The sequence below is a fragment of the Thermobia domestica genome, chromosome 7 (genome assembly GCF_964235325.1).
Source record: "Thermobia domestica chromosome 7, izTheDome1.hap1.1, whole genome shotgun sequence".
NCBI classification, from domain to species: Eukaryota; Metazoa; Arthropoda; class Insecta; order Zygentoma; family Lepismatidae; genus Thermobia; species Thermobia domestica.
Window position 1 is genome coordinate 47371416 of NC_137460.1, and position 26519 is coordinate 47397934.

The 26519-nt window shown below is 35.3% G+C and overlaps 1 protein-coding gene across 2 annotated transcripts; it reads right to left on the reverse strand.

The window, feature by feature from the left end:
* Positions 1 to 4910: 4910 nt before the first annotated feature.
* Positions 4911 to 25419, reverse strand: LOC145690058 (dCTP pyrophosphatase 1-like). Of its 2 annotated transcripts, none has more exons than XM_081764567.1 (4): positions 25275 to 25419; positions 16609 to 16731; positions 9464 to 9574; positions 4911 to 5222 (listed from the first exon to the last, which is right to left on the reverse strand). In XM_081764567.1, exons 1-4 carry the CDS (start codon positions 25325 to 25327, stop codon positions 5030 to 5032), a joined length of 480 nt encoding a protein of 159 aa, XP_081620693.1. In that variant the 5' UTR covers positions 25328 to 25419; the 3' UTR covers positions 4911 to 5029. The 2 variants fall into 2 exon arrangements, with proteins under 2 accessions (XP_081620693.1, XP_081620694.1); XM_081764568.1 differs by having other exon boundaries at positions 16609 to 16727; positions 25274 to 25366.
* Positions 25420 to 26519: the final 1100 nt, after the last annotated feature.

Genomic DNA, 26519 nt, shown 5'->3' on the forward strand with positions numbered 1-26519 from the left:
TGTGCCGAATTCTGTCACATTCCCAAGACTTGAATTACGTATGTAATCTCGAGTAAACTCAGGCAGTTTTCTTCACAGCCACTACGGTGCCACTTGTAGTGCATATTCACATCACCACCAAACGTCATACTCATCGTCCATTAGCATTCGTTCGGTGTTTACACGAAATCGTCCAAATATATTAATTTTTCAAGTCTGAGAAACATCACTGAAACAACTCTTTATTGTCTTAGGAAGCTGCTAGGGTTTTTTTTTTTTTTGTATCAAAAATACCATTTATTCCATCAGAGGCTACTATGTCTATCCCAGACATCACTACATTCCCTAACCCCCAGCGACGCAATTAGGCTAGTTGTTGCACGGGGCAAGAACTCGCCTTAGCCCTCCCCCCTATACCTGATATTTGGCATCACACAGTAATTCTCCTATTCCATTTTTTTTCAAGTGGTAAAACTTGATTTCAAAACTAGTACATAATTTAATTTTTAGTACAAGATAAAACACCAAACTAATTAGTAACCAGGGTTGAAAAAAAACATGATTTTTTTTTAAAAAATCAAAAAGAACGTTTTTTATGTTTAAAACATGTTTTTTTTGTTTAAAACGTTTTAAACGTTTAAAACAAAGTACTTTGTTTTAAACAAAAAAAAAACATGTTTAAAATGTTTATTTTGTTTAAAACAATAATCTAAGTACGCATATATATTACATTTTTACACTCTTACGTATTGCTTGCCATTTATATTCAACCGCTAGATCAAATTTCGGGAACTTCCCTAATCTCGATCCGCCCAAATGTTCAATTCCGGATAAAGAAATCGGGATTTTCCCGATCTCCGTTCACGGAATGTGTAGTTTAGTTTCTTTGTGTTACGTTCTACTGGTCGTCTGCATTCTTAATCTTTAAATGGCACTACATGGTAATATCGTGTATTTGTACTTCTTGCTTATATGGGGGAAGAAGGGAGGGGGCAAAGTTAGCCAATTTTTGGAGTTTAAGTTTTTTGACGTAAATTACATTTATTTTTAAAACAAACATCAATAGCTCAGCCTATAATTAAGCTAGAAAGATGATTTGGCACCAAAGTATTTTTGAGGGATGAAGCTTTCATTCAGTTGCATTTTATGTATACAGGGGGTTCGTATGTACGGCCGTGAAAGGGAGGATGAAGTTCGTTTTTTAATTTTTCATCATTTTTTTTTCATCAGGTTTTGGCGGGTATTCCTTCCCCCTTTGTGGTACATCCATAAAAATTGGTATGTGAAGCAATGAGGTAGTTTCCTACATGATAGTAACCTGTATGTGTATTTGTTGTTTATAGAGGAGGAGGGAGTCAAATTTGGTTAATTTACATTTATTTTCAGGACTGTCACATATAACACAAGATATATTTCACTGAAGTGGTCTAGAAGCATAATTCTTGTTCGTACACATGATGTGTGCAGCAAAAATGATTTGCATATGGACGTGGTACTAGTGGGGGAGGGGAGAGAATGTCTAATTCAATGAATGTTTTCTGCGCATATATATATATATATATATATATATATATATATATATATATATATATATATATATATATATATATATATATATATATATATATATATTTGAAAATATTTCCTACATAAAACGAATTCATTACGCAATGGCTACCATTTCTTACATTATTGGCACAAGTATGTGGCCTACGCATTCATCATTTTGTCAGCGTAGGGTGGCCTGCAAGGGTTGCCAGGGCCCCGCAAAGTCAATATTTTCATATTGTTAATGTTTTTTATGTCTGTTTTTTACTACGAATACGGCGGGAATTTCACGAATGTTACCTCATTAGAATTTGTGGTCTATAAGCTTTCCAATGGTGTATAACTCATGACTTTGTGATAATTAGGGAGGTCACCAGAGCCCTGAACGTGAGAGTCTACCATTTTGATAAAATCCCTGGCGGGGCGTCTAAAAGTTAATTGTGTTGTTATGCCATAGGCACTAATCATTGTTACCTATCCATGTTGCAGATAGAGATGTATCTTGAAAACTGTTTAGTTAAAATATGTCATTTGCTCCTTGTAGGCTAGTCACTGCTCTTTTCTATGAGTTGTATTGTATTTGTCAGAACATTTCTTCTAGCTTATGATGTGAGAACTCTTCTTTATTATGGAAACGATAGTGATCAAAAAATACCACAAGTTTTGAATTTGTGAATTTTGGATCTTAGAATAGTGTATAGTGTGTTTAACCTCCGTTATTCTTGGAAATTAAGAAATGTTGAAATACTTCATTTGAATTTCTGTTGGTTTAGTTATACGCACATTGATGTGCAGAATTTCGTTCAGTAATTGCTGTTATAATAAGAATATAACTCTGCTTGTAATTTACTCCATGCACAAATCCTGCGGAAGATGGGTTGTTTAATAGAAAATTAAATTAGCTTACTCAATCTGATATTTTAATTGTTTTAAACATGTTCAACCACCATCGAAAAAAAAAACACGTTTAAAACATTTTGTTTAAAACGTTTAAAACAAACTGAATAAAACAACAGCCCTCGTTTTAAACATGTTTTAAACACTTGTTTTAAACATTTTGTTTTAAACATATCAACCCTGTTAGTAACCAAATTTGATTGCCAAATAATCTGAAAGTAGCATTCTTGGCATATTCTTACAGTCTTATAATAACTGCAAATCACAATGTTTTTGGAATTATATTGGGATGAGCATATGTGTAGAATGAATCAACTATGACAAACAGTCAAGCTGTTGACTCGAGGATTATATTCGGACATTTTGCAAATTACTTAAATCACTGTACGCTAAAACACAAAAAGCTGGAACTAAAATTTAACTTTGCGGGCTCTTTTGGCTGCAAAGCTTTTTACAATGTCCTTAAAAGATAGCTTTGATGCTAACTTATGTTCTATGAATATCATCCTAAGGTTGGTGAGTCGTCGTTGTCTTGTCAAGTTTCTGACGTAATTTTTCATGGTATTTGGTGTGCTAAAACTCCTTCCCTTGCCTTATAGTGAAAATAAATATTTGCCCAGTTTTGTGCGCCCCCAATCCGGCGCCCAGGGCACAAGCCCCATTCCCTCCCCCCTCTTAGTTACGTCACTGCTAACCCCACTCTGTTAAAAAAAATAAAAATAAATGACTACATGGTTTACGTACTGGCATAAGCTGCGGGAGACCTGATGGGAGTTTATGTGGTTGGAATTTGACGTTAACCTGCAGGCCGTCTCATGTAATTTCGGTGCTGAATGGAACGCCAAACTCCAGAGCAACCAACCAACCGTACAAAGAAATGGAAATAACGTTGCGTCTGCTTAAAACTGGGATATCACTAAAAACATGTTTAAGTGTTTTGTTTCCTACTATTCTTTTAACTGCCATGAAGAATGTGAGAAATCAATTTTGTAAGTACGAACTTTGTTCTCTGTCTTAAAATACTGTCTATCGATCAAAATTATGCAGATTTTGATTTCACAGATCTCGTATGTAAGAACAAAGAATACTGATTTAACGGAAGGGACTGACACATCCTGTTGCATAATTAATCAAACTTGACCACTAAAAGCGTCGTGTTAAATTGTCCTATATAATTTCGATAGATAATACTTGCGTCTTCCTCGGTAGGCCCGAGTTACTTACTAAAAAACACAACGTACAGATTTTTTTTTCTATCATTTCTTATTGAACCGCTGGCTTGAATGCTTTTGAAAGCAATTTTTAAATCAGTTTCCGAAGTTTCTTGTTAACACGAAACAAACGGTCATCATTATTAATCAATTTAATTCTTACTAATGTGAAGAAATTACCTTAAGAGATATGTATATATTAGGAAGTAAGAAGCTGTTTTCTTCCTAATTTTGAATAGAACTAGTTGTTCAAATGTTCTCTGAACCTGCAAATAATTACATTTTTTTAAAAATAGTATCTCCGACCTATGAAGGAAGACAGGCATATTTGTCGGAACTGTACAGGACAATTTAAATACAATGCATTTAAGAGTTTGTACGTTTTGACTCATTGTTTATCGAAACCTGAACATAGATAAACCAATATATAAGGTACTTACATGGCTAACTATCACATCTATAAAATCACTAATAGTATGTACTGCAGCTTTTGATCCCCAGATGATCATTACAAGCAAGGCCGCCCACAGATATCATGGCTCCCAAACTTTCTCAGAGGGCAATCCAAACTTTTCTGAGTCCCCCTTCCCGCAACAGTCGTCAGTACTGTTGCCAACTCTCGTGTTTTTTTTTTTTTTTTTTTTTTTAATGAAAACAGCTAAGTTACATTTTATTTAACTTGTTATTCATTATTTTACATTTATAAACAGTTTCTGCGGAAAAATATTACTGGGAAAATTGGCCGTACATATGACCACACACTACACGCAGTTCGGTATGAATTTTATACTTGAAACAATCTTAAAATATAATCTTTAAGTTTTACGTCCCGCGGTTATGCCGGTTAGGCTAAAGGAGACGGTGATGATGAGGAATGAATGAAATAGTGAAATGAAGAAAGTGGGAGGAAACGGGGGAGCCCCGAGAAAACCCATGCACACGGTGTTTGTCCACCACAAAGTTCACTTGGCGGGGCCTAGGATCGAACCCGGGACCCCAAGCACCAGAGGTGAACGCTCTACCACTGAGCCACCGCGGTCCCTGAAACAATCTTAATTGAAGGAACAAAACTTGAAAAGAGACAGAGAGAGAAAGATAAACTTTTACACACTCCGTCTTCCCTAAAGACCTGGTCTTCCCAACATTTGTCGGGATTGCCCCCTTCCTCACATGGGCGGCGCTCTAAGGAAGAAAAAAGGTACAAATGGTAAAACCAAGACTAATCTGCCAGTTTTATTTCAATATATCACAGAACGAAGAAATGACTAGCCTCAATAACTTGCAAAATTTCTTTTATTAAATACAAGTATGGCACAAATAAATTAATAAAATTACAAGGTGGGTGAACTTGAGTTTGGTCCCTGTTGAAATTAGTATTTGATACAGGAACTGCATCAAATAGTTGGTGCAGGATACTTCTTAGCATTCAGTTCCATCTTCTCTAATACTACCTTCGACAAGTCAATTCTGCACTGGTCAGCTAAATCCACAAGGTAAATAAGAACATCACTCAACTCATGCGCTACGCGTGTCCTATCTTCCTCTGACCATCCTGGTAAACCTACGCCAACCTCTCCTCTCCACTGACTAAACACAAAATGAAGAAACAAAAATATGCTATTTGTTAAGCATCTGGTGTTTAGCCTTAAGAAGTTGTAAGAAAGAATATCTTCAGAAGTTTAGCTTGTCACGTTTATTAGAAAGGATAAAATAGATAAGAGCTAGGTTAAGAATTAGGGCAGTTTAGACATAATCTGGGTTGGGTTAAAGAAGCTCGTACAAAGAAAGAAAAAAATTAAATGCAAAATACTAAAACATAAGCAGAGACGTTTTCCTCATAAACAGTTTCAGAAGGTCAAAGGCTCCCCTTTTCCCGTAACCACAAAATAGCAGCCAAATGATTCCAACAACCATCCAACCCATCAATGTGTCCCTCAATGTTCAGTCATGTCCGAAATTTCCCGAAGTAACTGGAACTCTTTAAATAAATAACTTAAACTTCTAAGGTTATTTAGACCTACTACGGATGGGAGCATACTTTTTTTTTTTTTTTTTTTAATTTGTTACTAAATTTTCAAGGTTGTAAAGTCAAGAACATTCTTTTGTTTTCTTTAGTGTTAATATTTATTGCTTAACCCTTGGAATCCCAAGTTCCTTTTGTTTCGCGAAAGCCCAGTGCGGGTACATTTTGCACTCCAACTTATTTTTTTACCTTAATATTGGGGGGGGGGGGGGGGAATTAAGATTATTATTTTGTTTGCGTGCAGAGCTTTTATTGATAATATTGATAAATTCAAACAATATGTTACACTATTTTGAAGAGCAAAAAGAGAATTAAGATTTATATGATAACAAGAGATTTTGTTGAATATGAACCTAGAAAAGCAAACTCCAAGAAATGAAAATGTAAAAGATTGAAGGAAGTATCTAGTTACATTAAATTTTGTAAAGTTCTCAAAAGTTTGCATTACTGGTGAATAACATCTTGCTAATATCACAAAGAGTAGAGCCATCTGATGTAAAAAATTTGGAATAAGCTCACAGGGGTAATTTTGTACCCCAGTATTAAAAATTTCCAGTTATTTCAATAATTAATTACATTCACCGGAGCTTTCATGTAGAAAAATGTAGAAGGGCCAAAAATATTCAGCTAAGAAAAGAACAGCGAAAAAACACAAAAACAGATGCAAATTTGAAAGTTTGGAATACAAAATGTATCCCATTGCGCTTTCGAGAGTTAATTTTTCGAAAATAATAATAATAATAATCGCCGAATGAAAGTCCACGATACACAAGCGACAGAAATGCTCCCAAAACAAAGCAACACAGAAACCTGCCAGCTTCATCGACTAATTTACGATCTATCACAAGTAAGCCCGCACTGAGTTTGGTGTCATTCTGTGCCGCCTACGGTACGACGATACTGAACAAATACTGTATACAAGGAAAACGTACACACAATACTTAAAAATAAATAAATAAAATAAAATAAAATAAAAAATATTATATAAACATGAAATTTTTAAATGTTAAAATGTTGAAAATGACAATGCAAAAACTACTGTGTGAATCTTGGATATATATTTTGACCGCTGTATTGGGAATATACCGATTTATTAAAATGTAATCCCGCAGTAGGAAGGAAGGAATCTTACGACATAAGCTAATTTTGTAAACTGTATTACAACGGCAAAATTACTTTCAAGAACACACTGATTTTTTGATATGATAACAGGTCACCATATAGGAGGCAGGTTTTCATCATCTTACATTTTTCGAAATTCCACTCCTAAGGGTGAAATTTTACTATACGTTTCTTTTGAATCGCCAGCAGTACAAACACAAAATTATGTGGGATTCTTGTTACAAAGAATACGAATATTTCATTTACTCATGATGTGAAATTTAATATGGAAAACACAAAAGGAGGAATAAGCAAAAATCATTCGTGGTAACACACTGAGATACTTACTAGTGATACTGACAGAAATGTAAAATTAAATTGTCTAAATTTCACAGTGCTTATAATATGCTATCAAAGGAAATATAAACAAGCATTTCTTGTATCCAAACATCATTTTACGTCAAAAAGAGAAAGCATGAAGTTTATAAATATACACTTTATACTTATTACGTAAAATAAAGTTTTTTAAAAAAATTAAGAATACCAGGAAATATATAAATCGCTAAGGTGCAAGTTTCAACAGTTAAAATTGTAGTTGTATCGAGTGTATGTTTGATTAAGAAAATCAGTGTAATATCGAATAATGAACAATGAAGATCGAAGAATATAAAACAACGAGTGATTCTCATTATTTCGATAATTTGAGCCTAGATAATCATTTAAATTATAAGCGTAAAATTAAAATGAGCTGGTTACTCATCTACGAAGTATTTAATCAAAGACATGCACAAGAGGTCAGGCATTCGGTTTATTGGAGTAAAAATTCACAATTTTTGTAAGGACAGAAATTTACCGCAATGTGACTCCACGAATCAACATACAAAATCCTTTAATAGACGCGCAGTGAGGCTGGCGACAAGTATTCATTGAAACGTATACAAATAATTAAATACGGATGATTGGTGGAATGAAAAAAAAATGAGGAAACGGAAAACCCCGAGAAAACCCATGCACACGGTGTTTGTCCACCACAAAGCTCACTTGGCGCGAGCTAGGATCGAACAAGAGATCCCATGCACCATAGATGAATGCTCTACCACTGAGCCACTGCAGCCCTAAGTGAGTTTAAATGTGCATTCTATCAGTTCTTTAATTAATAAAACACGAATTATTTACAAATAAGAAAAACAGGCATTGATGTTTCTGTAAAATGAATAACTCATGTAAACTGTTTTTCTTTCATACTTTGGCGCAGTTGGTAATAAGCATCACATAACACATCTTTGTTAGGGCACAAGGAAGACCATCAGACTTTGATTATTGCTTGTTACTTTTTATGTGCACAACCTTTGTAAACATATGTAAAAACAATAAGGAGTTTGGTTTGTACGCCGTAGTATTTCCTAAATAACTGTTGAAACCGGAAGTAGTGGTATATTTCCGGCCCCACTTTTAGTAGAGATTTGAGCGAAAATAGAATATAATCTTGGGACGCTTAATTGATTACAAAAGAAAACAACTTGTCGCTATATATATATTACGGATTTTATTCTATGGCGATCAACGTTAAAACTGGAAGTGATTGATTTCTGCTACATTCGGTTGAATGAGAGATTGAGAGCCAGAGAAGATTGTATCTATTCTTAGAACACTAAATCAATTCGAAAAACTGTTCTCGTTGTCTCTTATCATTTTTGCTCTACGTAAATGAACATTGAAACTGGAAGTTGTAGTGAATTTTTATCACTTTTGGTCTTAGTACAGGGTGTCTACTGAGTTTCATTTTCAAAATCCCAGTATATTCAGTATAACCATAAGCAAAATTCCAATACCTAATATAATGATTAAAAAAAAAAAAAAGTTCTTTAGGAATAATCACATTCTTGATGATTCCAGGTTTGTACAGTAATTGTTTTACCATCAAAAACATTTTATTTTTAATAAATTTAGATAGCCTTGATTTTTTAAACATTTGTACAAATGATTTTTTTAACATTCTTTAAAGGGCCTCCCAACTCCCCTCACAGCACTCCACCCCACCTATTGCTTTAAATATCTAATTACAAAATCTATACAACTCTTTGGAAAAAATTATAACGTCAATAGATACAAAATTGTTTCTAAGACTATTAAAACAATTACAAAAAAACATTAACAAATTACCAGTTTCACGATTTTTCCAATATGTGGATCAAAATGCCAGTAAAATTCAAGTATTTCCGGTATCAGTAGACACCCTGTAGTAGGAAGTTAAAAATGGAGATACGTATTCTTTAAAACGCTTAAGTAATTGCAGAAAATCATTGCTCTATAGTAATCAATGTAAAAACCGGAAATAGTTTATTTCTACCACTTCCGGTAAATGGATCACCTCCATCAAACGGAACTCGATCTCTAACTTTTGACTCTCGACATTCTGATGATTCCTCAACTAGTTTCTGAGATTTTTTTTTCTCTCCCAGACGGACGGACATACGAACTAACAGGGTAAACACACAATATATAAGTTTAGTAAACCGAATCGATGGCAAACAAAAATGACATAAATACAAACGAACGGAAAAGATGATACCATACAAAAAAGAAAAAGTGAGGACGGGGTAGAATGTTGAGAGGAAACAAGTAAAACGTAGAAGTAAGCTTCATGTTCAGTCCACAGAACTAAAACTGCATAAATGGATTTAGATACAGCATTTTTACTTACAATACTTCTGCCAATTCACCGACTTCTCCAACCAATGCAAGAAGGATATTTCGTGGCACATGGTATTTCTTCCAGTTTCTTTTATTACAAAACTGCCTTTGTAAGTACCTCCTAAAAATAAAGAAGTTACAGATTGTATTTTTAACACTCACCTCCATATACTCCCTGAAAACATATTTGTGAACAACCATCTGTGATTATATTTCAAAGACTAATCTGCAATGTTCGAAGTGGAAAAAAAAAGCAGAGGCGGTATGTTTTATTATGATTCTGGCTCAACATACCGGCTATTTAAATATTGTCTTGATCGCTGAAAAACCAGAGACGGTATGTCCTCATTACTGAAAAACCAGAGGCGGTATGGCATACCACCGCATACCGTTTCACTTCGACCACTGCTAATCTGTCTTTCGGCAGAAACAGACTGCTAATTTCATCAAGCTTAATAATAATAACAATAATATATATATATATATATATATATATATATATATATATATATATATATGTATGAGCTTAGAAGAAAATGAACGTAAAGAAATTACGGAACAGCCTTACCCGTTCAATGTTTCCGACCAAGATAGCTTACAAACACAAATTATTATTTTCAAGTGAACCTCAACATTAAATTAATAAATAATAGCTTGATAAACAGAAAAATTCCTATTATGTTCAAGATCAGCTGATTAAACTAGTTAGTAGTTAGTTTGATATATAAATAGGGTGTTTCAAAACAATACCGACAATGTTTGGTAGGTGATTCCTGACACCAAGATAAGACAAAAAGTACAGACCAACCTGGATGAACAAATGCTTCCTTTCGCAGTTGTAGGCTGCCGAAAACATTGAAAACTGCACTTTAAAGGTACATAGCTCCAGAACTATGAGACCTACCGTAGTCGAGTCAAGACTTCACTTAGGAATTAATATATGCCCTATCCAAAAATACATGTTTCAGAATCCTAAGGTACTCACGAAGCAATTTTTATAGAGGGCGTTTGGCTACGAGCACATAATTTGAAGTACTCACTAACTACCTCTATAAAAATTGCTGCGGAAGTACAGCAGGATTCTGAAACATGAATACATGGATAGGGCACATACTAGTTCCTAAGTGAAGTCTTAACCGACTACGATAAGTCCCAAAGTATTAGAGACCATTAAAGTTCATTTTTTTCATGTTTTCGGCAGCCTATACATATTTATACATACAGGGTGTAAACTTAATTTCTGACCCACCACATTTTTTAAGTTACTTGATTTTTCGCGTTACACAGGTCTCACGGATCATCAACTGACCTCTATAAAGTTCCATATCTTAATTACCACCCTTCCATAGGTTAGTTTTGACCGAATAATTTTTCATATATACGTTACTTTCTTTTTTTATCTCTGTATGTTGTTATCACGAACCTGCTTGTATACATATACTACGCATGACGAGGTCTATTTTGTAAGCAATACTGTTCATTATCGGACAAATTATCGCATTGTTGTCTTTGGCATTATTTAGTGAGTAAACTGTAAAACTTCCAGCGATACTGCTTCAACCAGTGTAAAATTGTGAGCATGTGTTTGGGGTCACCTGTGCGAAAAATTACTCAGACGGATCAGGAATTAAGTTTACACAAAAAAGAAATCAGTTTGATCCCCTTTTTATTGGGTAAATTTGCACGGATTTTCAAACCACATACGTGTATATTTAAGATGTACTCTTTTCAAAATAACGTTCACTCCGGTGCTTCGGGTCCCTGGTTCGATCCCAGCTCGCGCCGTGTGGACTTTGTGGTGGACATCCGTGGCTAAGCGGTTAGCGTACGCGCCTTTGGCGTGGGAGACCCGGGTTCGATTCCCGGCGGGGTCTCATGTGGTTCGGATTCCACGTTAATCAGTAGGTCAACGTCTCATATAGTCTCACTGCTGAACGGGACGTTAAACCCAAACTCAACTCAACTCAACATTTGTGGTGGACAAACACCGTGCTCGTTAGTTTTCTCGAGGTTCTCCCGTTTCCACCCACTTTCTTCATTCCACCATTTCATTCATTTCTCATCATCACCCTCTCCTTTAGCCTAACCGGCATTATCGTGGGACGTGAAACTGAAAGAGTTCATTCCATTTCTTTTTAAAATAAGTGAAGTGCTTTTTAAGTGCAAACTCATTTTTAAGTGCAAGTGTATAACGTGCAATACAGTACAATGTCAACAGATAGAGAAGTGCTTCGCCATAAAATTCAAGTGCTTAGTAATGATGGTGAAAGTATCTGAATCATAACTAAGAAACTGAGAATTAGCCGAAACACTATAAGGAAGTGGGTGCGAAAGAATGATGGGGATGTTAAGGATGCACAAAGAACAGGGCAGCCAACTAAAGTTACATCAAGAACAAAGACGCAAATATGGGAATGGGTTAAAGACAAACCAGGTATTGGAACAAGAACTGTAGCTAAGAGACTGAACTTTTCACAAAGATATAAATCTCAGGGAAAGAAATATCTTCAGATTACCGACTGGGGAAGAAAATGTTATGTGCAGCCTCAAAAACCACTGCTTTCGCAGAAAACTATATCGGACTGCTACAATTTTTGTAAGAAACTGCAAGAAGGTTTTGCTGATGACTCTCGTGAGGACGAATGAAACTTGCTATTTACCGATGAGAATCTGATGGAGCTCTTTCCTGTATCGAACCGGCAAAATCATCGGGTTCGAACATCGTCTCCTGAAACGATACCTCCTATACGGAGTCTCAATTTCGGCCTAAAGGCTATAGTGGCAGGAGGAATTTCAAGCTATGGAAAACGGAACATATTGTTGTTGAGAAAGGAAAGACGATTGACTCCCAATACTACCGAGATAATACTTCCAGTCTACCGAGCGTGTCTTACTAATCCCACCATGTTTCCTGTTCAGCAGTACGCGATTTTGACGCAGGATGGAGCCAAATGTCACACTGCAAAGGCAACAATGAATGTGATCACCAAAGAGTTCCCCGGAGTGTGGAATGATTGCCAGGTAATAGTCCGGACCTTAATGTTATTGAGCACTTATGGTCTCGACTGCAGGACAGCGTGTTTCAGAAAACAAGTCCTTGCAACAGAAAAACTTGGATTCAACGCCTCAAGGAAGAGTGGTCCGTCATCACACAAGAGGACTGTCATAATCTAGTGGAGTGTTTCCGAACTAGGATCTTACAATGCTTGGAAAGTCAGAGAAACAGTACTGATTACTGATATATTGGACATTTTTTATTTTCAAATAAATCAGATGTGCAACGTTTCTTCATTGTACTCTTACTCATTCATGCGTTTCATGAAATTTCTAGATGGGTCAGAAATTAAGTTTAAATATACATATATACATTTAAAATTATAAAGAACGAAGTTACGTAGTAAATTTAGATCCCACCATTACTGTTTTCTGTGCTTAGTTATTAACATATCATAGTTGCCAATTCATAAATGGAGTTTTTGTTATTTGATAATTTTTTCTGTGTACTATATAAGATACAAAAAGTGTTAAAAAAATAATAAAAACAACCAATATATTCACTGCTCAAAATGTTAAAACAGAGCCAAAGAATGGGACCCATGTCTAATCCTCTTAGCAACTATCTTCAATCTTATTATGTATACAAGAAATACTTGCGTTCTACAATAATTCTTTATCATAAATCTGTGCCGTATGCACTCTTTATACATCACAATTCATCTTGACCATTCCACAGCTATTACATATTTACTATCTATAAGATCTTCATAATAACTCAGATCGTACAAATCAACTTATAGATTCATCATAATTTTGTATCTTATTTGCCCTTAACTACCTATCGGACATTCTCATATTTGTAAGCATTTCTATCACTATCATATTTCCATGCAAAAAAGTAGACTTTTTGGGATTTTTTCTCATAAAAAGATTTTTTTTTTTAAAAAAAAGGAAATTTTAATGTTTTCTTGTAGTAGATTCTACAATTAAGAAAGTACCTTGTCCTATATACAGTTCGGAGCTATCTTTATTGGTATTCACACTGACAACAACTGTAAATTATATAAACCACATATCACAAGGGCTGGGATGATTCAATATGTATTTTAATTACGCTCAATCCTAGTCACAGGAGCTAAATACAGGGTTCCCATTGGTCGAAGTTATCCGCTTCTCGCCACGTAGCATACATATAGCACAAATCAAATGCCAGCTGCTGTAAATACACGGTTCTGATTGGTCAAAGTTATCCGCTTCTCGCCACGTAGCATACATATAGCACAAATCAAATGCCAGCTGCTGTCGGTCCTCGTGGCCGAGGATGCTAGCGAGCGGGCTAGTAATAAAATCGCTTTTAGCGTGGGTTCAAACCCGGCCCAAGCGAAGTTTTTTTTAAAAATTTTCATAACACTTTTATCATTAAAATACAATAACAACAAAAACAATACTAATTTGCCCTTTACGTAATATATAATGCATATAAAGTGATTTATTTACGTTACGAAACATAGCTGAGCGAGTGTCAGCGAGAAAAGGGGCTTAGAAGTCCCCAAGGGCTCGTTTCGTTCCACCTTGATAATACCATGTGACATTACGTCACACTCGGGTGGTGAAACTTCTATGTAAATCTAACCTCACCCGCTTCTTTGTAACCAACTTAAAACAGTTAGCTAGGGTAGTGCGTGCGTAAAAAAAGAAAAAAAATGCGTGTTGGTTCCCTAAATTTAAACTAACAGAAAAGAGAGAGAGGAAAAAAAAAAAAAGAAAATAATTTTAGATATCACGAAGAGAAAGAGAAACTGGTTGGGACATTGGCTAAGAAGAAACTGTATCATGAGAGACGTGCTAGAGGGTATGGTGGCAAGAAAGAACGAAGAGGTTAGCGGAAGACCATGGAGCATGGAAGCTTCTCAGCAGCGGCAAGTGACCTGCCAATAATGGCAGAATAATTATGATGATGATGATAAAGCAAGACAGAGATACAAACTCATGTTTGTTTTGGTACAGAATTTCATTTACATTTCGTTTTCTGTTCCGGATCTATGCGACTGGTGATACATCGAAGTGCTTCTTGAGTCTCCCATTCGCATACACGGACAGTGTACATATGTAAAGGGTTCATAAACCAAGTTCCTTAAAAACTAAAATTTTACAAATCAACATGAAAATACGTCAATTCATATACTTAAATAATTAGCACAAAAGTGTTTGCTTTTTCTTTGCTTTCTCTAAAGATTTTTTTCTATTTTTACCGCCAGCAATATCTAAAGGTTAAAAATCACTAATCTAATACCCACATATTACTCACAGTATTATATCAACTGTCTTACAGTTTACTGACTAATGCACGCTATGTGAAACATATTCTATATTAAAATAAGTATCTTCGTATCCCAAAAATGTATTATATTTAAACTAGGTATGCATTAATTGCAAATTTGGAGTAAAGTGATCGACCTTTTTTTCATTACGAGCATCAATTACCCGCTTCGCTTAGTTAAATTAAAAAACTTCCTCCTCCAACAGGGTTGCGTGGCTGAATTTGGATTTAAGCGGCATCGGAAGTGTCACTGTTAATCATAACGAGCCCGAAAACTATGGATTAGACACTAATATCGGTCATTTCCGATTATATCTCCCCTCCCCCATGTTGTGCGGCACAGTATTGGAAGTTCCGCTGTTCATCTCAGTGACCCGGAAAAACTATGGATTCGACACTAATATTGGTCATTTTTAATCATATATATATATATTCTCCCCCGAGTTGCGGGGCTGAATTTTGATTTAAACGGCATCAGAAGTATCACTGTTCATCTCAGCGAACCCGAAAACTATGGATTTGGCACTAATATCGGTCATTTTCGATGATATCTCCCCCTCCCTCATGTTACGGGACACGGCATCAGAAGTGTGTTATTATTCAACTCAGCGATCCCGAAAACTATGGATTCGACACTAATATTAGTCATTTTCGATTATTTTTATATATCTCCCCCCTCCCCAAGTTGAGGCTGAATTTGGATTTAAACAGAATCGGAAGTGTCACTGTTCATCTCAACGACTCCGAAAACTCTAGATTAGACACTAATATCGGTCATCTTCGATCATTTTTAAATGTCTCTCCCTCTACCCTAAGTTGCACCGTTAAAGTGATACGATTAAAAAATAAAAATCCCAGGCCCGAACCTTATCTATGTTGAAAATGTGATCGAGATCGGTCGGATGGTGCAACAGTGATGAAGTTACAAAGGCAGACACTTTCATTTTTATTTACTTTTTATTATCTCCCCCCCACCCCCTCTCCTATGCTGCACCGTCAAAGTGAAATAATAGCAACCATCCCAGGAGGCCCGAACCTCATTTATGTTGAAACTTTGATGAAGATCGGTCGGGTGGTTCGAGATTTATTAAGTTTTATTTATTTTTTTTATACCTCTCCCTCGTTGTTTCATCAAAGTGAATAGATAAAAACCATCCCAGGCCCGAACCTTATCTATGTTGGAAATTTGATGGAGATCAGTCGAGAGTTTCAAGAGATTAGAGTCACAAACATAGTCACTTTAAATTTTATAATAAAGATTCATAGCACTTTTTAGTGCATCAATTGTTTTCGTGAACGAACACAATATGCAAATAATAGTTGAATTTGACATATCAGCGAAAAGCAGACTCGACTTTGAGAAACTGTGTTCGCAGATCGAAACGAAAAGGGCTTCGTCCTATTTCTAACGCTGAAAATCCCATTTTCCATTGTTAACAATGAGAATTCGTGCCCCAAATGCTTTTCCATAAGATAAAAGTTTATGGGCATCCCGTTTTTCGGTGATTATTCCTTAATGGTATATCCGATCGGGACATATGTTCCCTTACGACATACAGCACACGCTCTCGAATCACCATGGTGAAGAACAGTTCACGCATCTCAGAGGAGTATCCGGATAAATGAATGCTTAAGTCGAGTAAAGAGGAGTGCTTAAGTCGAGTAAAGAGGAGTGCTTAAGTTGAGTAAAGAAAAGTGCTTAAGTCGAGTAAAGAGGAGCTTCGCTCCAATTATTTCAGCTTTCTGTAGAGTTTTGTTCAGTATGAACTACCGAAATGAAGTATAATACACATTTTTTTGGGATATATGATCAGTACTTAAATTTTAATTTAACTTACAGTTTCTCCAACGTCAACTCAGGAGAAAATTGAAATTCATCATCAGCCTCTTCTTGTTCAGGAAGCAAAGGATCTGTTTCTTCCGCAGAAGACGAATCTCCGTTTGACAAACCACTCATCATCCTGTTCAAAAAAATTAAAACTAGATAAATGAAAATTTCAAATTTCTAAACATATCATACTACTATACCCACGTGCATCCTGGTTGTGCGCGACGAACCGAGTTTGATTCGCAGTGGGGACGGAAGCTACGAGGTCTACTCAGTATCTGTGGAGGAGAAATTTAAATTAAAAAGTATTAACCTCAAGTCATTAAATTAAATAACCGTTAAGATTGGTCATGGTCATTTAACAATTGGTATACCAGGTCTGTTTATGTATTCTTCTTTCGTACAATGAAAACAGAATGATGTAGCATATAGTGTTCCAGTTGTGAATGAATTTTCAAAAACTTTTTAATAACGTATCTCATTTATATCTCATACTTATACGTAACTCATGTCTATTAAATTGGGGCATTCGTGGTGAACAAAGAAAACATTATTAAGTCTTGCCAACTTCGCCATTTCTGCTAACATCACTGGAGGATGAAAAAGAAACGCAATCAGTAGCTTTTTATTATTATTATTCTGACACAAGTGCAACAGTACCAATCTTCAAATCGGCAAAATTTTACTTAGATCATGTCATTGGTTTTATGCGATTCTTTGATTTAGTGATTTGTTCTTTTGGTTCCGGCTCCAGTGTACGTATCTGTTCCACTGGTATCGAGTCACGTGGGAAGTAGTGTCGTACTGTTGATGCTTTCTTTAATGAGCGGGGATATGATTTGACGTCATCTTTGTCAGTGTTGTCCAGTTCTTCATGTGGTTTGTTCTGTTACGGTAGCACATGTCTAATGGAGTGGACGTTCCTTTTGGCAAAGAACACATAAAAGATTTAAATTTATATCGCTTATCAACATAAGTATATGACAGTGATATTAATGGTTACAGGTTCTGTTTTATTGTCGGATTATTACAGCTCAATAGAAATTGCAATGTATGTGGGAAAAGATATAAGTTGCTATTTACAGTATGAGTTGATCGGCTGAAAGTGAACCCAGTATAATTGTATTTATTTTGTTTATAGCATTGGGGAAAATATTTTTTATTCATGAAGCATGCTGCAGAATATATTCCAATTCCGATTCCAAAGGAACTGATTCCTCGCAACAGTTCCTTCAATGTTTCGAGGAGCCAGTTCATCCGAAATGAAATTGGGTTGGCTATCATGGTGGTTCCCGCTGTGAATTTTTCACTAATTATTTTAAACAATGTTTTTTTGAAGTAACGAAAAATGTATTACTATTCTAATTTCCAGTCTTAGACTAGTCCTAAACTAATCAATGTTTCAAATACCAGGAATAACCAAATTTCTCAACTTCAGCAAGTTCTAGAACAAAATTCACAAAACGTAAAACTAACCATTATATCAGAATTCTTGTAGCAGAAGCAAGTAAAATAATACTGAGAGTTTATTCACTCGAGGAAGGGGGGAAGACCCCATATTTCCCAACACTAACTACTACTGTACGTAAAAATTATATAATAATAATAATTGTATTTAAAATATAACTACATACCTAAAAAATTATATAGATGAATAAAATTCACCTGCATGCCTCACGAATATTACATACTCTTTACTAACACTGGCATCACTACAAAATTTTCTTTTCCATACGTAATAAGCAAATTGCAGAACCATGTGCCTAATCTAAATTAAAGAGTCATTCCTCAAAAAATAGCTCACCGATACCCATTATTTTATTATTACTATTATTTTCAAATCTCAAACACGGCATTCAATTGCGCGCCACATTTCACTCTCATCACACACTGCCCGACCAATGATTACTGTAAGGTACAAGCTGACCCCTCCAAAAAAAAAAAATGACTTCTCTACTCCCTGCTACAAAATCACTCTGGTGTAGCGAATGAAACAGAATCGTTAAAAAACAGAAACGAATTGAATCAAATTACTGAACAGAAAGAATCAAATCACTGAATCGAAAGAATTGTAATAATGAATGAATTGCCTGAAGGAAAGAGTTGTATTAGTTGACCGTGTTTTTGCACAGCTAAATTATACACGGTCAACTTTACGCGAAAACCTGTTAAAGTATAGGAAACCACTATTAATCTAATAACTCACAGGTTCTCTGCGCACCAGTTAATATATATATATTGATTTCACTAAGATAAATGTTCCTTGATAGGATTTTACATTGACCCTTACACGACTATATCAATTTGAAGTAAATCCATACAACCATAACTTCGATTATCTCCAAATTCTACCTAATAGCCCTTTCAAAACCTTATCATTACAATTCCGAATCTTCCACAACCCGTTTGCACTGAATATCGGTATCTCATGCCTATCTCAACCACAAGACATGGGCACAATAATAAAATATATTTAGTGCACATAATATAACAATAATTGGAGCAATTTCCACTGGTTCTCAAACCAAAGCCACTTACACTGAAGGCGGAAACGATCACTATTAATACAAAAGGAATCTCTCTTTCAGTGGACATCCCACTATGTGATACATAAAGAATGGAACAAACAAAACAAAACAAAAAAACTCGAATGGCCCAAAATCCGAACCCATGTCACTCACTTATTGTATCAATGCGTTAACCTTACGCTATCCAGTCATCTCCTCTTAAAGAGTTACAACTCGGGTTCGATTCCCGACGGGAGCTCATGTGGTTCGGATTCCATGTTAATCAGTAGGTCCACGTCTCATATAGCCTCGCTGATGAACGGGACATTAAACTCAAAATCAACTCAACTCAACTAACCAGTTACAAAGATATGACTCAGAAGTCTGCACTCAGCAACTCAGATCACGTGGAGTATACTACGACTTTTGTTGTGCTTGGGGAAGACTGCATTATAGAACACTTCTTCCGACTGAATCGATATGTATTAAAATGGAGAAAATAACCACTCTTATATCACAGTGGTATACAATTTGTAATGTAGTGTATCAGTAAGGAAGAATTCGTGGAAATTCGACGTGGAATGGAGGAGGGTGGCAATTATTATTTTAAAATATCTATACCTCGGAATATCTGAAGGTTAGAGACAAGAAATTTGGTATATGGACTTCTCATTTAAAATAATTAGACACGTGTTCGAGCGCTTTTTGGTAGTTGACCTAAAAAATGATGAAAAGGAGTAAGAAGGAAAAGATTAAACGATACTAAGGTTTATATCCCTCGTTATGCCGGCTAGGCTAAAGGAGAGAATGAAAGAAATGGTGGAATGAATAACGTACGAGAAAACGAGAGAATCCGAGAAAATCCACGCATACGGTACTTGTCCCACACAAAGCTCACTTGGTGCGAGATGGGATCGAACCAAGGACCCCATATGCACCAGAGGTGAACATTCTACTGCGCCACCGCTGCTACAGGTTAAGGAGGGAAAATTACAATTATTAGAAGAAGATACCCATATCTCTGAATCTCTCTAGATTCTAAGAGTATTCTGACGTATTCCTTAGAAAGGAAGAAATTGTTATAATAAAGTGGCCATGTCTCGAAATCCTTTGAGATTAGAGATATGTTAGGGATATAAAACTCGGTGTATATAAACTCCGTATTCAAAATAAGTGGGTATATGCCACAACGTTCCCAGAAATTCCATTTTTAACGAACGAAGGGTGACAATTTCTTTCTCTCTCCCTTAATATATAAATATTACTCCCAGGTTGTCAGTCTCGTCATTACGGGAAACATTAACTATTTGAAATGAATTTTTGAACACATTTAACATTTGGGCCGACATGGGATTCTATCATCTCACTTTGATTGAAATGCGTAGTCCAAGGAGGAAAGAGAATTAAAATTTTCGCAAAGAATAATGCTATAAACTTAATCTTGCCGTGCGAGGCACGGAAGCAAAGTCTGAAATATAAGATGCGAGGCAGTAGGCCGAACAAACGCGGGAATTTGGGGTAGAAGTCTCCAGCTAGTCGAAGGCTACTTTATCAATATAATTCTACTGTATAGATTTCTGCGTACCTTCAAAAGAGGAGTTCCTACAATTATTTCATTCCAAAGTGGAGCGGCGATGTACCTTTCCACGACATACGAGATGTGATAAAAAAAATACGGTCAATGAGTTTATTAGAAACAAAGTAATAAGCTTACATGGGATTTTATTTGATTTCCTTCAGGTGAATAATTTTATTAGAAACAAAGTAATAAGCTTACATGGAATTTGATTTAATCTCCTTCAGGTGAATAATTTTATTAGAAACAAAGTAATAAGCTTACATGAAATTTGATTTAATTTTCTTCAGGTGAATAATTTTATTAGAAACAAAGTAATAAGCTTACATGGAATTTGATTTAATCTCCTTCAGGTGAATAATTTTATTAGAAACAAAGTAATAAGCTAATCCCAACATTGAATCCATGACTTGGCGTTCAGCTTCTCCGTCGCGGCCTTCTCAATGATGTCAGGAATGGTGTCCAAACATTTTCCTTTAAGCACGGTTTTAATTTTTGGGAAAAGTCGCGCTATGCTACATCTGGAGAGTATGGTGGATATGGACAGACAGGAGTATTGTTTCGGCCAAAAACTCATGCTTGTCAATCAAAAGTCGGGGAACGAATTTCGCACTCACTCTTCTCATTTCCAAATTGGTGGTTAAAATGCTTGGTACGGACCGATACTAGTAGTTTAGTACTTCGGAAAGATCTCGAATAGTACGTTTGCTTCTGTTTTTTGAGGTTAATGTACGTTCCGAAGGTGCTCGTCTTCTTATCAACTCATTTTCGCTTTTAAATCGCTCACAATACTTATAAACAATCTTGAGAGTTACAGCATTATCGCCATACACCACTTTCAACATTTCTTGAGTTTCTTTGGTATTTTTTTCTAACTTGAAACATAACTTAATGTTCACGCGTTGTTCGAAATCAATGATGAGCGACAGACATGGTAAACACAACCTCACTTTAGCTGCTCTGGACACTGACACAAGTCATAACGTGTTCCAACTTGACGCTGCCCGTCTCAACGGATCAGGCATCGGATAAATTACATCAAATGGCTGTAGCGTCAGCAGTTGCTGCTAATAATAATAATAATAATAATAATAATAATAATAATAAATCACCGTATTCTTGGATCACACCTTGTAGCAGAACTGTAGTTAACGAATAGAAGATAATGATTACAAGGGCAAATCTATTACTAGTGAAGTAGGAAGTCCGATTACTAAAAAGACACAAGAACGGATTTTTTTTTCTCTTTCTTTGTATTTTTACTCCAGATTTGTGAGCAGTTTACTGAGAAGTAATTTTATATGTAAAGTGAACAATGAAACACATAAGCAACACCATTAATAATAACAATAATTTGTTCAACTTTACGAAAATAGCACCACAAATTCCATAATTAAAAGTGCTTGTCCTGTATACAATATGCACAGTCTACGTACTTTTGTCGGTATCTTTGAAGGGATATTTCTCAAAACGAAAAACGAATGTAAAGTGTGAAGAAACTGTAGAAAAAAAAAAAAGCACAAAGGAGTAAAAATGGGTTGAGTATTGGACCAAAAGGATTTACGGGAAAGATGTAAGCTACAAAATATTAACCCTTGAACTCTATTATAACGTCTCTGCAGGACCCTCTTCGCAACCAAAATACTAACTCCATGCTACAAGCATTCGTTCTCCGCTCCAATCTATTAAACTTGTCCGCTATTCGCTGCTCATCTCTGCTCAAACAGTTCCCAGTAGGTCACAGACCAAATCTACTCGTGCAAAGATACTTACTAAAGGTGAATTTAGATGAACTAACGCGCTATAAGGTGGATTTATAAAATTAAGGCATTAATACTATATTACTTACTTTGGCCTGATACGCTTTATCTAAACACACATAACTGTACAAACCCTCTTGTAGCTAGGGTTCATAAGTGTATTTAAAATTTCAAAAATTTAAAATGCATTATGATATTACTAATATTAATAAAGCTGCTCTGAAAAAGCTATCCAAATTGGTATGCAAAAACATATTTAGTTACCGAATAAATTAAAAAGAAAAAAAAACTATTATGTTGTAAGAGGAAAGGAAAAAAAAAAACTTTTACTTGAATGTATTAAGAACTCAATTTTACTTGTGAATCTCTTAGTTAATTATATCAAGTAATAATGGTCAGAACTGGCCAACTCTCAAAGCAAAATTAAACCCTTATACCACTGAATACTTATATTCTCTTTATAGATTTCAAGAAAAAAAAAAAAAAACATAGTGCGCTTTTGTATCAGCAGAAAACCTAGCTCCTGAAACTTCTTCCCAATAAAATGATTATATATTGTATTACAGGACTGGATTTACTCTTCGGCAATCAATCCCATATTTATACATGTTTTTCGCACTTCTAGATACAAGTACACACCAGTGCTAACATAAACTACATTATTTGGTGCAGATGCAGAATAGTCCGTCATATGAAATATATATATATATACTTTCCTTTCATCAAACGATTCCCTAATATGTTGTAGACTATTTTTAGCCTGGTGCATGCCCAAATAATTGCATACAGATTGATAATATGCGTACAAACTGATGTGCTTCCCCTTGCGATATAACTACTCGTCTTGGCGTATGACACAAAAACACCTGCGCGAAAGACACCAACCAACTTGCGTTAAGTGATCACCATAAACGAGAATGTTATCTAACAGAGTCAGGGCAGGAGCGCAGCAAAAGTGCTCGAGCATAAACCAGTATAGTGGAGTGGAAAAATGCATAAAATTACATACGTTAGAGGATGTAGGCTTACAATACACTGTCAAAAATTGGTTACCATTTTATGGTTGAAATGAGTGAGTGCATATGAAACAGGAGGACTGTCTAGGATATTAATTTCCACTGGCCGAGCATTCCTGCACAATGTAGGAAACTGGTGTTTAATGTTTACAAGTGCAAAGATACTAGTGAGAAATTGTGACAAGAACTCTCATTTATACACGTGTTCAATTTTTATACGATACTGTGCTTGTTTTTTAATGGAGAGTATGCACACAGACGTTAGAAAAAACACACACACACACACTTTATATCCCATAAAAGTAGAGAATGTGTCAACTCAGACTAGTAACTCTATGCATGTAAATATTAAATATACATTCCCTATGTTGTGCAGAACTACTCAGACAATGGAAATTAAAGTTAAGCCTACACAGTCGTTCCTCAAATGTACTCACTCATTTTAACCATACTATAGCACTTTTAAAATACTGCTTCCCTACGTTAAGCAGCAATACTTCGCCAGTGGAAATTAATTCTTACATGTTAGTGTCTTTCATATATACTCACTCATTTTAACCGTAAATTTATTTTTATGACGGTGTATTGTACATCTCCATGTTTTAATTCTTTACATTTTCACTATAACACTTGATATTAAGATATGCTACCCTACCCGCACAGATTTACTCTTGGCGCACCCCTAGAAAGAATTGTTGAAAAATTATAATTTTCACTAATTTCCTTATTGTCCCCAAAACAGCTTCTACTGGACGACATCTCATTCGGCATAGAAAAAAATTCAAGTGGACCACCGAAGTAATTGTTGAAAAATTTCAATTCTTTCATGACTTGAACATAAATACTACTTCCACACGCGTGGCGTAAAAACTAGTGCAAAACACGAACCAACCGTACTAGGTGACCTCCTAAAAGCACGAACGCTATCAAGCCGAGTTAGACTACGGTGAAGCTCACGGGCCTGTGCGGTACTGCGTCTGAAGGGATCAGGCGCGTCAGCGATGGTGAGTAGGCGTGCAAGCAAAGCTTGTGGAAAAAAGTGCGTTTTGGCAATGATACGAGTTACAATAGCACTAATCATGTTTTCATAGTAACGTGGCACTTGTAGATATAAAATACAGACTTTGTACACTATGCAGAAATATGCCGCTGGTGAAAAATGGCATCTACTGAATTAGAATCACTATGATTCGTTAAAAATCACTGTGGGGAGCGGGCTATACTCAATCCTTTGTTCCTTATAAACATGTCTTTTATTTCCTTATATACATTATACATTCTGTTCCTTATATACATTATACAAAGTATTGAAATTTACCTGTAAATCTCCCAAAATGTGGTGTGCCAAAACTACACCTGCAACATTATACTCTTATCTTACGAGTGAAAATGCATTTTTGTAGTAAACGAAAAGGGTATATTTATGGTAATGTGAAATACAAAACTACACAGCACAAACATATTCGATATTATACAAGATCAAACAGGGTATACGGCTAGAACATGAAAAGCATTTACATACATCATGTCAATACAAGAACTGTGATATATGTAAGATATTTGTTATTTATATGGTGTGATTTTATAATATCACGACTTCCGTTGCTATGATTTTACGCAAGAATGGTTTTCAAGTTGTTCCCGCCTTATCAACACACTAAATTACTTATATATTATTTTAAAATAACATGAAATACGAATGCCAGTAATAAACTATCTTTTACATTTGACATGCCTCATAGAAAAGAAATTAGAATAAAATAATTTTTCATAATTTAGAAGTTAACAAAGATTATTTTTAAAAAATGACATCATACTTTTTATCTCTACCGCCACCAGCCGCCATGTTCTCATTCCAGCTGACTGACATGCCAGCTGTTAAAGACACACTTCACACATCCAACTATGAAAAATTCATGTTTAAATTAGAAAGAATACTTTTGTAAAGAGGTCTCATTGCGTAATGTTTGCTTCAACAAAACGCAAAAACTGCTCTATCTTAAGTGATAAAAGGTATAGTAAGTATAATTAGTTTCTGCATCCCATGTATTGCGTTACAATACGAAAAACATTCAAGAATGACTTACAACCTCTACGTAAACTAAAACGCATATTTTACGTTGCGGGGTAACCGGAACGCAAATTTTGCATTTACTTTGCAATGATGTATATTTTTACAATTTCTGCGTTGTTCATCAATCCACAAATTTTGTGTAGATACGGAATGAGGCCGCATATTATACACGGATATACATATACATAAAGTAAAAGTACTTATCAACTTTTGGTTCTAGAATTAAAATCATGAATCATGCTACGTTTGTTAATTGTTACCGAAATAGTTTATTTATAAAATCTCAATAAATATTTGTTACAGTTTCCAGTAACTGTCTTTTTCCTTCAATGAGCTCCTTCGTGGCTAAGCGGTTAGCGTACGCTGCTTTTACGTAGGAGACCTTGATTCCCAGCGGGAGCTCATGTGGTTCGGATTCCACGTTTTTCAGTAGGTCCCGTCTCAATAGCCTCGTTGCTGAAATGGACGTTAAACTCGTAACAAACTCAAGTCAACTTTTTCCTTCAATATTTGTATTTTAGAAGTATTTTAATGAGTATATATTTATTGATGTCATATGAATAAGAATAATTATAGACATTTAAAAAACAGAGTGGAAAAATTAAAAAAAAAAAAAAACACCAGCAACTCTGAAGAAAATGGTAATAGAAGATTATACATTATAATATGTTACAAGATTGCAAATGAAAATATTTATAAAGTAGACACATGTAGAGAAAAGATTCGCCCGAACCACTGAAATCCTGCTATCATTTACTAGACTAGCCGCCTTATGCAGAGTCGTTTTGACTAATGATTAGCGTCATACTAGAAGCTTGACTACTGCAGGAAACATATGTTAGTAGAACTCTTTAGTATTGCACTAATCACATGTTAGAATGATTCTGTATAAGGCCCTAGAAGTTTAATGAACCTTTCAGCATCGCCGTTACGTAAATGGACCCACAACTTGATATATGAGTCGAATCATGTTAGTTTCCATCAGAAA

Excerpts from the sequence above, each read along its gene's own strand:
- LOC145690058 (XM_081764567.1), bottom strand. The coding sequence starts at position 25,327 with ATGTCAGTCAGCTGGAATGAGAACATGGCGGCTGGTGGCGGTAGAGAT. Across the intron at positions 16,732-25,274 it reads GGTGGCGGTAGAGATAAAAA|GATGATGAGTGGTTTGTCAA; the intron begins GTATGATGTCAT and ends TTTTTTGAACAG. Across the intron at positions 5,223-9,463 it reads GGTGAATTGGCAGAAGTATT|TCAGTGGAGAGGAGAGGTTG; the intron begins GTAAGTAAAAAT and ends TTTTGTGTTTAG.